General features: G+C 39.8%; 3 protein-coding genes across 3 annotated transcripts; 2 read left to right on the top strand and 1 right to left on the bottom strand.

Moving 5' to 3' along the window:
• The first annotated feature begins 8588 nt into the window (after nucleotides 1-8588).
• LOC120538310 (histone H4) lies at nucleotides 8589-8900 on the top strand. The gene has a single exon (XM_039767771.1). It carries the CDS (start codon nucleotides 8589-8591, stop codon nucleotides 8898-8900), a length of 312 nt encoding a protein of 103 aa, XP_039623705.1.
• Nucleotides 8901-9521: 621 nt separating this feature from the next.
• LOC120536318 (histone H2B 8-like) lies at nucleotides 9522-9942 on the bottom strand. The gene has a single exon (XM_039764641.1). It carries the CDS (start codon nucleotides 9931-9933, stop codon nucleotides 9556-9558), a length of 378 nt encoding a protein of 125 aa, XP_039620575.1. The 5' UTR covers nucleotides 9934-9942; the 3' UTR covers nucleotides 9522-9555.
• Nucleotides 9943-10903: 961 nt separating this feature from the next.
• Nucleotides 10904-11357, top strand: LOC120536317 (histone H2A-like). Its single transcript, XM_039764640.1, has one exon. The coding sequence runs from the start codon at nucleotides 10921-10923 to the stop codon at nucleotides 11305-11307; it is 387 nt and encodes a 128-aa protein (XP_039620574.1). The 5' UTR covers nucleotides 10904-10920; the 3' UTR covers nucleotides 11308-11357.
• Nucleotides 11358-12385: the final 1028 nt, after the last annotated feature.

The raw sequence follows: 12385 nt of genomic DNA, 5'->3' as shown, positions 1-12385 counted from the left end.
CCCATTCATTCAGAATTGAGCATTTTTCCATCCAGATGTCTTATTTTCATTTTAATAGGTATTTTAGAATCGTCTCGTCTTTTTCTGTCTTTGAAATATGCGAGTGCTTGGTCTGAAGAGGTCCTTGGTTTTTTTGCTTTAGGAATGCTTCCAAGCGTTGTTCAACAGCAATCTGCTTTGGATTAATACTTGTTGGCCTGATGAAGTCGCTTTTATGCTAGCATTCGCTTTCATTGTTTCTCGGGTGGCATGATTGACTATAAGGTTCTGAACAGGGATGGGTGATATCACTGTTTTTGAAATCGATACCAATACAATAAGGTATTTTGTGTTGTATTTTCATTATGAAATGCTGAGTATTTTTAATAAAAGCATAGGAAGTTTTCAAATGAGGGTAGTGTTTAGAATGGCTAATATTAATGGGCCAGTCTGCATTTAAATTAACTAATCTCACAACACAGTATTATGGTCACCATAAATTTATTACAAAATTCATATTGATAGAATGAACATGGCATGTCATTTTCTAACCTGTTTACTCCAGACCAGGGCAATGGGAGGGTGCTGGAGCCTATTCCAGCTGCCATGGGGTACAAGGCAGGAGCAAACTCTGGACAGGGTGCCCATCCATTACAGGACAAACACACACTATGGCCAAGTTTCCTTTACCAGTTCACCTAACCTGTGCATCTTTGGACTGTGGGAGGAAACTTACACAGCCATGGGGACAACATGCAGACTCCACACAGGAAGGATCTGGGTAGCAAAGTATAAACATACAAATGTAATAACGATAATATTAACTTTTACATTTTCATAAAGATTTGGTTATTCACGAATGTACTTAAACTGATCTCCTTAGAGATCACTAACATTTACAAAAAAGATATTCCCATATTTGCATTTTCTATTATATTCTGCCCTTCTGTTTTATAGAGAAAGATTTTGTCATATTAGCTTTACATTTAGTTAAGTTTCAAATTTGTATTTAGAAAATATAATTCTCATATTATTATGCTTAATCCTATTTTGCCTCTACCGGTGCAAGGCAGGAACAGTCCCTAGACAGTTTTTTCATCACACGAAGACACACACAGCAGAGGCCAATTTAACATCCGTCCACCTAGCCTGCATGTCTTTGAACTGTGGGAGGAAACAGGAACAGAATACAATTTTAACAATACAAAATTAAACAGAGACATAATATTTTATTACACTAGATGCTGTTATTAATGCAATTAAAGTTCTTTTAAATCCACTGAACTTGCAAAATAATTAATATATTTATTAACATTTACTCAGGCACTTATTTTTCAGAAAGAAAAACTACTTTTAGTGAAAGTTTTAATCTTCAAGTTAGGCACAGCTAGTAAGTATTTCACATAGTGTTAAGACTTTAACATTCTTATTTATGTATTTTCGTTGTACTGTTTCCTTCATTTCAGTTAGCAGAAAAACAAAATGGGCACAACTCGTGACAAAATTCTCTGACAGTTACGCTTTACTATTATGAGTCCTCCATTATGCTAACAACGTGCTTTACGTTTCATAAAGTATGAATGACTGATAAAAGGTAAAATATTTAACTCAACGAAGCCTTCAGTAAATTCCCTTCTACATAATCCTACTAGCAGCAGAGTTACCTGAATAACGTCTAGTTCATCTTTGAAAACTTTCTGCAACCTCCCTTATCTGGCACTGATAGCAGCTAAATCGCCAGGCTTCAGACTTGCATCGCTTTGATGTTTTACAAACGTCTTTCTGCTGAACAGCATGTGTGCTTTTTAACTGTTTAAATGGGTTGATTATTTTGCCACTATACTGCTTATTCTTCTCACAAATATTGCATCGGGCGGCTGTATTCTTTTTCGATCTGTACATAGTAGCAGCATATAACTAAGCTCTCGGTCTGCCATTGGCGTACAGTCTGCGCTTGAGTAAGGGGCATGGGTTTATGGCGCTGTTGTACATGAGCGTGAAATGTGTGATAATACATTCTACGCCTTTTGCATAGTCCTTGCTACCGTATCTTACAGAAAAAAGTAGTAATCGATATTTTTGAATGGTACTCTATACCAAATGAGTACAGCTTGAGTATCGAAGTATCGATTACTGTGGTACCGATCTTCCCATCCCTAGTCCCTAGTTCTGGTAAGTACAAGGGAGCAAATCAAACTTGCTGTTTATATTGCACACTTCCCATTAAAATTTTTTGGGGAGAGAAACAACATCACTTAGTTCAAGATAACTCAGAATTAAATGCAGCATGTGTGCAAATACACGCAATATAGATAAACCCCCAATCATTCCTCGAGTTCTGTTATGTGTGAAAATAATGATAGTATCAATAGGTAACAAATAATGATTATCTAATGTGTTGTTTCCACACAACCTTGTGTTTGTCAGTCTGGTTGAAAAACTGCTATTAAATATAAATTCAGTCAAGACGGTGGTTTCACTTGTTTACCCAATATATACAAAATACCCCTTTTTCCCTATTGTTTTTTGCAGTGAGAGGCAGCCAGAGGGGGTGAGTGGTTGTCTAAAAGTTTACAGAACCAGTAGAAGTGGGTAGCTTTTTATGGTTTAGTTTGGTAATGATTTTCATAGATCTCTTCTGTATAAAAGATGAAGTACCAAAAGGAAAAGTCCTCTGCTGCCTTCAATCATAGATTGTAGTCCACCCTGGTTGTAAGCTTTGTTTTCTCTCTAGCATTTGGGCAGACGAAATCGGATTAGACAGACCGGGCCTTCCAAACCTAAAAGAGATTTTTTGTAATAAACTTGTTGATTGTCTACATTTGTTAAGTTTATCTGCTATATAGGAGTCATACTACAAGCATTTCAAATGTGGAGGATGTACAGAATGACTGATAGGTAGACAGATAACAATAACCCTCAAACACATGAAAGAATTACACAAATATATGAAAACTAAGGGGTTTGCCCCCTGCTCGCTTCGCTCTCCAACCCCCGGCCTGCGATACATGCCAGCCACTTTGTGTCTCTGCCGCTGCTTGCTGCTCTGCCACGTGATCTGGATCTCGCGCGGTGCTTCGAACACTTAAAGGCCTGTACAGCAGTTGTCCTTTTGTCTTACTGCCTTGTCTCTGCGACATTCTACTTTGTCTTCTACTCTTTGTCTTATATTTCCGGCCCTGTGCGTGGTTAAATCTCTTGGCACAAAGTCTTGTGTCGTGGGACATGAGTTCTTGATATTTTTTAGTTTATAATTTAAAAATGGAATAAGAAGCTGAAAATCTAACAACATCACATTAAAGTTCGATAAACTCTGAAAAGAATCCCAAACATATATACTGTATGTATGTTTTAAAATAAGCCAGATTTGAAGCATGATAAAAAAGTGACATAAAAACATTACAGAAAATGGTTGCAATTTTAGGCTTAGGATTTTATATTGTATATTGTATATATATATATATATATACAAAACTACTCTCTCTCTCTCTCTCTCTCTCTCTCTATATATATATATATATATATATATATATATATAGAGAGAGAGAGAGAGAGAGAGTAGTTTTGTGACTTGGTTAAGCACAGTCACAGTGAGACATCAAAGTGTATAGCCATATATATTAATGGAGCCCCAGTAATGTTTTTGGCATTATTCTGCAGAATAATTCATTGGTTGAAAGTACGTAATGATAATGTATGATAGAGAGAGTGTGCAGCTTTGTTCAAAATGGCCGTTACTCTACTGCTGCTTCCAGCAGGTTGATAGTGCATCCTATAACTGAGCCTGTCTTATTAATCAGCTTGATTCAGTGGGTTTTCTTGAAATGATTTTACCAGCCCAGCACACCACGGCACAGAAAATCTCAGTGGCTATCACAGAGTTACCTGTCTATCCATCCATTTTCCTTACCCTTTTGTCTAAGGAAGTGTTGCAGGACAGCTTGAGTATATTTTATTGGTCTTCCGTTACAAGGAAGGAATAACACTGGAGCAGACTGCCAGTCCATTGCAGGACAGACACAGACATATAACCACTCATTAGGACCAATTATGCCACGCTGATTTATCAAACCTACATATCTTTGCACTGTGAGAGTACACTAGAGCACCTAGGAGGGAAGCCTCACAGACACAGAGGGAAAATTTAAACTCCATGCAGCAAACAACCTTGGCCTGAAACTCTGTGTGTTGTGGAGCAGGAGTGCTGACATTGTGCCAACTTTCCACTCTTTACAGATTTATAGAATATGTGAAGATTGCTACTACCCACATTAAAGAACAAAAAAGTCTCTTTTGCCCGTTCTTATGTAATTCCTCAGTGTTAGTAGACCAGTCCAGCCTGTCATTTATCTGAACCCTGAAGAGCATGTTGCACTGCACCACCTCCACATCAACTCTCTGTTGATGTCAAGTTTCAAACAACCCTCTTTGCACCAAGAAACATGATCTGTTGTTATATTTATAGTCCATGGTGTACAGGGTGAATAGTAAAGGAGACAGAACTGTTCATTGTGGTGTTCCAGAGCTGTTTATAGCCCCATCAGATACGCAGTCCTTGGGCCTCACAAACTGCAGTCTACCAGATAAAGCTCTGCCACCTTAAATAGTGAAGTAATGCGGCCCCCCAAGTACTTGTAGCCATTCACTACATCCACTCCCTGAATGCTGACTGGGTCATTCAGACTCTTTGTTGTAATGAAAATCACTTACCAGCTCCTTGGTTTCATTGATACCAAGTTGCAAACATTTCTCTTTGCACTAAGACAGATGACCTGGCATTATATTTATTGGCCAAGGTTTATAGGGTGAAGAGGAAAGGATGCTGGACTGTTCCCTGTGGTGCTACAGTGCTGCTTACATCAACATCAGAGACACAGTCCTCAAGCCTCACAAACTGTGATCAGCTGGATACACAATCCATTATCCAGGACCTTCCATAGGTGACTACAGATTTGGAGGTGTACATCATAGTAAAATAAACTCATAGGTAAGATTTCCAATGTGTACAAGTATAATTGAAAGAAATGTTATTTTCACTTTTTTTTTGGTTTCACCCTTTTACTGTACTTCAGATAAGCAGTACATAGTGTACAAATTGTACATTCTTCAAATGAAAGACGGAGTTATGAATATTCCTAAATTTCACATAAACACTTGATATTTTTGTTCAATTCAAGCTCCACTCCCCTGCCAAACTGCAGGACTGTGAATTGGTACCCTTCTAAATTTCTAGGAGACTGGATTCAAATTTTTTTCTGATCTCTTTCCAAGCAAAGCTCACACATTTGATTTTATCCTGTTATCCCAATTTAAAAGTGTATCTACCAAAGTGACTTCAGCAACAGTGATGGGATCACCCCAAACGGACATATCCAATGCATCCTCTTAGTAGAAGGGCCTGTTCACCAGGATGAGGAATTCTTTAAAGTGTTACTTCCATTGCTTGTTAATCTCCCAAGATGTCAGTGTCTTTCAATCCCTGCTTAACACAGTCTGTGTAAGATCATTCAGCAGTTTACCAGAACAAACCTTGGGCCATCTGATAGTGTTTTTCCATGACCTTCCCAAACTCATTATATACTCAAGCCTTTGCTTTCATAGCCACTTTTTCTTCAGTCTCTTTAGCCTGTCAGTACTTCCCAAATTAGACAAGAGATCTCACACATAGCATTTCCTTGAAAGTCCCATTCTTCAGTCTGACAGCTTTCATCTCCAGTGTCCTCCATAGGGTCCTAGGGCTGCCGCCACGAGATGGCTTGACTGCTTTGAGACCACAGATCTTAGCAGACACTTCCGCAATGGACATCTTGAACAGTGTCCATTCAGAATCAATGTTCCTAACCTCACTCTGTACAAGAGAGGCTTTTTTTTGGATATAGGAGTTGAACTCTTCACAAATAGAAGCCTCAGCCAAATGTTCCAGAATCACCCTAACTGTATATCTTGGATTTCCTGGTCTATTCAACCTATACCCCTTACTTCATATTCAGCTCACTACTGAATGGTGATCAGCTGACTGATCGAAGCCTCTCTTCATCTGAGTGTCAAAAACATATGGCTTCAGGTCAGATGATACTACAGTGTACAAAGTCTATCATAGATCTTCAGCTAAGTATAATCTGGTGCCAGGTAAAGTTATTAACTTTATTTTGTTTAAAAATGGTATTTGTTATAGACAATCCATGACTAGCATGGAAATCTATTAAAAACTCACCATTCTGGTTCAGATCGAGCAAATCCTTTTGCTTAGTGATGTCCCTGCAGGTATCTCCCTCATTTTCAAGTACCTCACCAACTTTCTCTAAGAAGGCTGGATACTCCAGGCAGCTACTTGGTGTATATGTACAAACAATAATCAGACTTTTTCCCTCTGTGATTTGAAGCCTCATTGAGGATACCTTCTCTTCCATGCATAAACATTCCAATTGAACAACACTCATCCAGACTTGTTTGTATACTCACACCCGCCCAAGGCCTTTCACACATCGGAGCTCAAGAGGAGAAGAGAGAGCATCCCCAATCAAGATGTTTAGTTCCAGAACCCATGCTATGTGTTGTGGTGATGACAACTATAATAAGATGGTATTAGCCCACCTTCCAAACCAGCTGAGCCTCCTTTCTTATCAAAGTGGCAATGTTTCAAATTCCCAAAGCTAGTGTCCACTATTAGACTCTACTCCATCTAATTCTTTTCTTTTCTGTACCTGCCACTAAAATAGCATTATACCCAACCCTTACCCTTTGTCTTACAGGGGGTGAGCCCAAAAGATGGTTTCACATCATCATTTTGGAATTAACCTAGTTGGATTACATGGGTTGCCATGAGTAACATAACTCAAATATGATGAATATGATGTACAGAATGTATTATAATTCACTTTTAAGAGGACCCATGATGCATATTTGCACTGAAGAACTTTATAATTTTGTTTGTCAGTTTTGACAACCTGTTGTCACTACTCAGGGACCTAGCAGACAGGTTAGGAATATCTCAGCCAAGCCTCACCCCATAATTTCCACTGTACTGAAAGCCTTTAACTGATGAACAAACCACTCCATCCAGTTTTACATGGTGTGGGTACTTATACATATAACATAACATGTTGTTATATCTCATAAAAAGACAATATTCAACAGTGTATTGTTTTCCAAATGTAATCAGATCGCTTTAATTTGCTCATGCTGCAATAAGGGTTCCTAGAGAGAATGAAGTTTTTGTTAAAGGTGAACATACAAGTCATCTGTCATGATTGTTAGGACTTTTAAGTCATCTGTGATGACTGTTAGGACTTTTCGGGCATAGTGCTTCAAAGCACACAATGTTTGATAAATGATGTCACAGGATGCTATCCCTGGTCTCTGCTTTAACTGTCTTTTTTGTCATTTGCAGTTGTTTTTGTTCTGTTATTTGATATTTTCTTCTTCAAATTGTGTTTTCTGGTTTTTGACTTATTTTATATTTATTAAGAATGGTAATTACGTTTATTTGTCTTGTTATTATTGGTGTAATCTGGGGTATTTAATTTTTCTTTTATTTTATTGTCTGAAAGATTTATTTTGCACAAATTCATATATTTTATCTATTCACCCATCCATCTTCCTCCACTTATCCGAGATCGGGTAGCAGCAGCTTGAGCAGAGATGCCAGGACTTCCCTCTCCCCGGCCACTTCTACTCGTTCTTCCGGGGGAATCCTGAGGTGTTTCCAGGCCATCCGAGAGACATAGTCCCTCCAGCGTGTCCTGGGTCTTCCCTGGGGCCTCCTCCAAGTTAGACGTGCCCAGAACACCTCACCAGGGAGGCATCCAGGAGGCATTCTGATCAGATGCCCGAGCCACCTCATCTGACTCCTCCTGGTGCGGAGGAGCAGTGGACTCTGAGCTCCTCCTGGATGACAGAGCTTCAAACCCTATCTTTAAGGGAAAGCCCAGATTCCCTGCAGAGGAAACTCATTTCAGCCACTTGTATTCTAAAAATATAGCCTTTTATTTATGTGTAGTCTTAACTTCATGTTCAGACTTATATAAATATTTTGTATTTAAAAAAATGATTTTTGTTGTAATTAAGATGGCTGTCATAACAAAGGAAATCTGTCAATTTCTGCATTTTGTAATGAAGAAATCCAATCAAAGCATAATTAATAGAGAGTTGATTGTATTATGAATGAACTTGCACATGGAAATATTTTTTCTATTTAAACAGGCATGAGGCGTGGACGGGATATACAATAAAAGAATAAGCTTTCGGGCATTTTTGCAATTTTTTTCATCAAAAAGCAAACGGAGCACAGAAAACCGTTGTCCACTATTTAAACCCCCTTGAAGGCACTGTTTGTCCAAACGGCTGAAAAGGTACTATTAACAATTTATAGGCGCAATAAGAGGCACCTTCCAGGACGATTTGATATTCTGTTCCACATGGCGGAATAGTTGCTTTGTACATCACATCTCCTCTCGGGTGGCAAAAAGCAAATCCTAAGCGCGATTTTCAAAAAAAAAAACGCCCAGCCATTTCCTGTGCTGTGTTCGAACAGGTCGTCTTTGTACTTATATCATGCGACGGCCTAGTTCGCTCGTTTACCATTTGCAAGTTCATTAAGCAAGGAAACGATGTCTGGCCGTGGGAAAGGAGGCAAAGGACTTGGTAAGGGTGGCGCAAAGCGTCATCGTAAAGTGCTTCGTGATAACATTCAAGGTATCACGAAGCCTGCCATTCGCCGTCTAGCTCGTCGAGGTGGCGTGAAGCGAATTTCTGGCTTAATCTACGAGGAAACGCGTGGAGTGCTCAAAGTTTTCCTTGAGAATGTCATCCGTGATGCAGTTACTTACACTGAACACGCCAAGAGGAAGACGGTAACTGCCATGGACGTGGTGTACGCTTTGAAGAGACAGGGCCGTACTTTGTATGGTTTTGGAGGTTAAGCGAGAAAAGTGTTAAGTAAATAACCCAAAGGCTCTTTTCAGAGCCACCCATATTTTCTACTTTGAGAGCTTTCCTTGTAATTTTGGTCTGCCATACTTACACCGCTCGAGCATTGACTCAGATCTCATGCTGTTCGCAGCCTGATACTTTATTAATCCCAAGGGGAAATTCACATAATCCAGCAGCAGTATACCGATACAAAGAAATATTAAATAGCAATAAAAATGAAGACTGTATAGTAACGTTTAGTACAGGTTCGAAATCCGAACTAAACCGTCATGCATTCTTACCATAGGAGGCATACTTCCTGAGCTGTAACATTGAGAGCTAGTGGGCTTTAGAATATGTATTTAATACGTCCTAGAAGCTACAACGATCTGCTGTCCAATTGCCAATGTTTTGGCTTCTTCACATGTATTAGACAGTCTTGGAGCAAAATTCACAGCAGAAGAAAATACGCTGTTGTGAGGGAGAATGGTTTTCTAACTGGACCACCAGCACTTGGAAAAGGCACCTCTAGGTAACATAACGCAACCTAAAGGGACGGGAGTAAAATACCCAAGCACACAGTTTTGCTGATCTGGTTAGTGGAGCTCTTTTCTGGATGAGATGGGTGGCTCTGAAAAGAGCCGTTTTATCAAAAAAAAGATTTGTTTACTTTGAGCTGGTGTACTTGGTAACTGCCTTGGTGCCCTCAGACACGGCATGTTTGGCCAGCTCTCCGGGTAACAGCAGCCTCACAGCAGTCTGGATCTCCCGGGATGAGATAGTTGAACGCTTGTTGTAGTGCGCCAGACGAGAAGCTTCACCAGCAATGCGCTCAAAGATGTCATTCACAAAGGAATTCATGATTCCCATCGCCTTAGAAGAAATACCTGTATCAGGGTGGACTTGCTTCAGCACCTTGTACACGTAGATGGAATAGCTTTCCTTCCTAGTCTTTCTGCGTTTCTTCCCACCCTTGGCTTGACTCTTAGAAACGGCTTTCTTAGAGCCCTTCTTGGGAGCAGGAGCAGTTTTCGGCTCAGGCATGGCTACAAGTTGTAACAACACAAGATAAAAATCGCAGCTGCCCGCGTTTCTCTTTTTATAACCAACCCTTTATGCAAATGACATTCGCTGCGCTGTGAGGAGTAGCCACCCAATGACAAGCGAACAGCTGTTTCCCTCCTTTCAGGCACGACCGTTAAGTCAAAGAACGGGACAAAAATTATTTCGCGCACTTTTTCTGTTTTTAAAAGTACATTTAAAGGGTTTATTTTTTCTATCACCATGCAGTATTCTTCCCTGATTTATAAAGTGCTAATAACTCACTTTTCTGTATGCGAAGTCGATTTCAGCCATATATAACACCTTTTTGTTTAAGAATGTAATATACTGAATTTATTTATTATTTAGGAGCGCCCTAGTTTGCCGATTCGTATCGTACTTTGTAAAATAGACGATATCGTTTTGTATGGATTTGCTCTCATTTGGAATACTGTAGTACAATTAGAGATCATGAAAATCGTTCACATGGCGACTACAAGGGGGTGAATGCAGAATAACGCAATCGTGCTCAATTAATCCATCTTTTCCACCCCGTATAGCACCTTGAACAACAAATCTTTAAAAAAACAAACCTACGTGTTTGCCAAATCAGAGTTCTAATGTCATACTAGGAACTGCAATGAAACACAAAGAGAGGTGTAGTGGATAAAAGTGAATCATATTTTAGTGCAATGAAATCCAGGAAGAGAGATGTAATGCATAACAACAAATCATACGTGTATGTATACATGCAGTACACAGTTACGATCAGAACAATAAAATAGGCACTTTGTAATTTTACGTTCTTAGCTTTATTTTTGAATTCTAACCGTTGTGCGGTCGAGCGCCAATTCTTTGAATCCGAGGCAGCCGTGTGACGTAACGCCACATGCAAATGAGCAGTTCAGCTCGTCGCGCCCGAAGGAAGCCTATATAAACGCGCATCGCCAGGCTGCTAGTGTGTTGTTTTAGAGTTGTGTAGAAGCGAACATGTCTGGAAGAGGAAAGACCGGTGGTAAGGCACGCGCCAAGGCTAAGACTCGCTCTTCTCGAGCTGGTTTGCAGTTCCCCGTTGGCCGTGTTCACAGGCTTCTGAGGAAAGGCAACTATGCTGAGCGTGTTGGTGCCGGTGCTCCCGTCTACTTGGCTGCCGTGCTCGAGTACCTGACTGCTGAGATTCTCGAGTTAGCCGGCAACGCTGCCCGCGATAATAAGAAAACCAGAATCATTCCTCGCCATCTGCAGCTGGCTGTGCGTAACGATGAGGAGCTCAATAAACTGCTGGGTGGTGTGACCATCGCTCAGGGTGGTGTGCTGCCCAATATTCAGGCAGTGCTTCTGCCCAAGAAGACTGAGAAACCAGCTAAGAGCAAGTAAACTTTGACGATACTCTTATGAACATCAACGGCTCTTTTCAGAGCCACCCATTCATTCATAATTGAGCGTTTTCCATTGAGTGGATGCATTGTGATTTTTAGGAAGACCTTTTGTTGCGGTGACCGTTTTACATGTGTTCCTATTCAATGTTTACAGCACATTCATATGTAAAACTTTTTTTTCTATCTTAAACGATGTGAAAGCTTGGTCTGAAAGTTCCCCCAGTTTAACTTTGACTCTTTTTAGCACAATATGACCACAGTCTGAATTAAACTAATGCTTGTTGAACTGCTGAAGTGGTGTTTATGCCAGCATTTGTCTTGATTGTTTCTCTTGGGTGCTGCATAACAGGGTTGGATAAGTGCAAAGGAGCAAATTGAAAATTTGTTCTTTGTTGCCTGCTTTCTTTTCTTGGGGAGGAACGAACTTTGTTTAAAACCATTCAGGATAAAATGCACTGAGTGAACAAATGTGTACACTGGATAAACCCCCAAATTTTCCTTGAGCTGTGATGTGTGTAGATAAGACCACATCAATAGGTAACAAATGATTAATGTGATGTGACCACACAACGTTGTGTCAGTTAGGTTGAAAAACTGCTATTAATTATGGCATTGGTCAAGATGGAGGTCTTGCTTGTCCTCAAAATATATATATGAGAACCATTGCTCCCTATACTTTTTTGCAGTGAGTTGCAGCCAGAGGTAGTGAATGGTTATTTAAAAGTTTACAGGAGCAGTAGAAGAGGAGAGCTTTTAATAATTTGGTTTGGCAATGATTTTCATGTATGTCTTCTGTATAAAACATGAAGTTCTCTGCTGCCCTCAGTCATGGATTGCAGTCACCCTGGTAATAAACTGTTTTTTCGGCAGGTGGATTTGAAATATACAGACTGGGCCTTCCACACTTAAAACAGATCTGTTGTAAATGTACGGATTGTCTACATATGCTGAGTTTATCTTCTATACATAAGTCATACTTCAAGCATTTCAAATTTGGAAGGAGCTCATAAAGAGAGGCATTAAAAAAAGTTGATATAAAGAAGCCCAGTAATGTTTTTTGACATTCTGCTGAATAA

Source organism: Polypterus senegalus, chromosome 10 (assembly GCF_016835505.1).
Source record: "Polypterus senegalus isolate Bchr_013 chromosome 10, ASM1683550v1, whole genome shotgun sequence".
Classification (NCBI taxonomy): domain Eukaryota; kingdom Metazoa; phylum Chordata; class Cladistia; order Polypteriformes; family Polypteridae; genus Polypterus; species Polypterus senegalus.
Note: the sequence above shows the minus strand (reverse complement) of the source record. Positions and strands in the feature narration are given on the sequence as shown.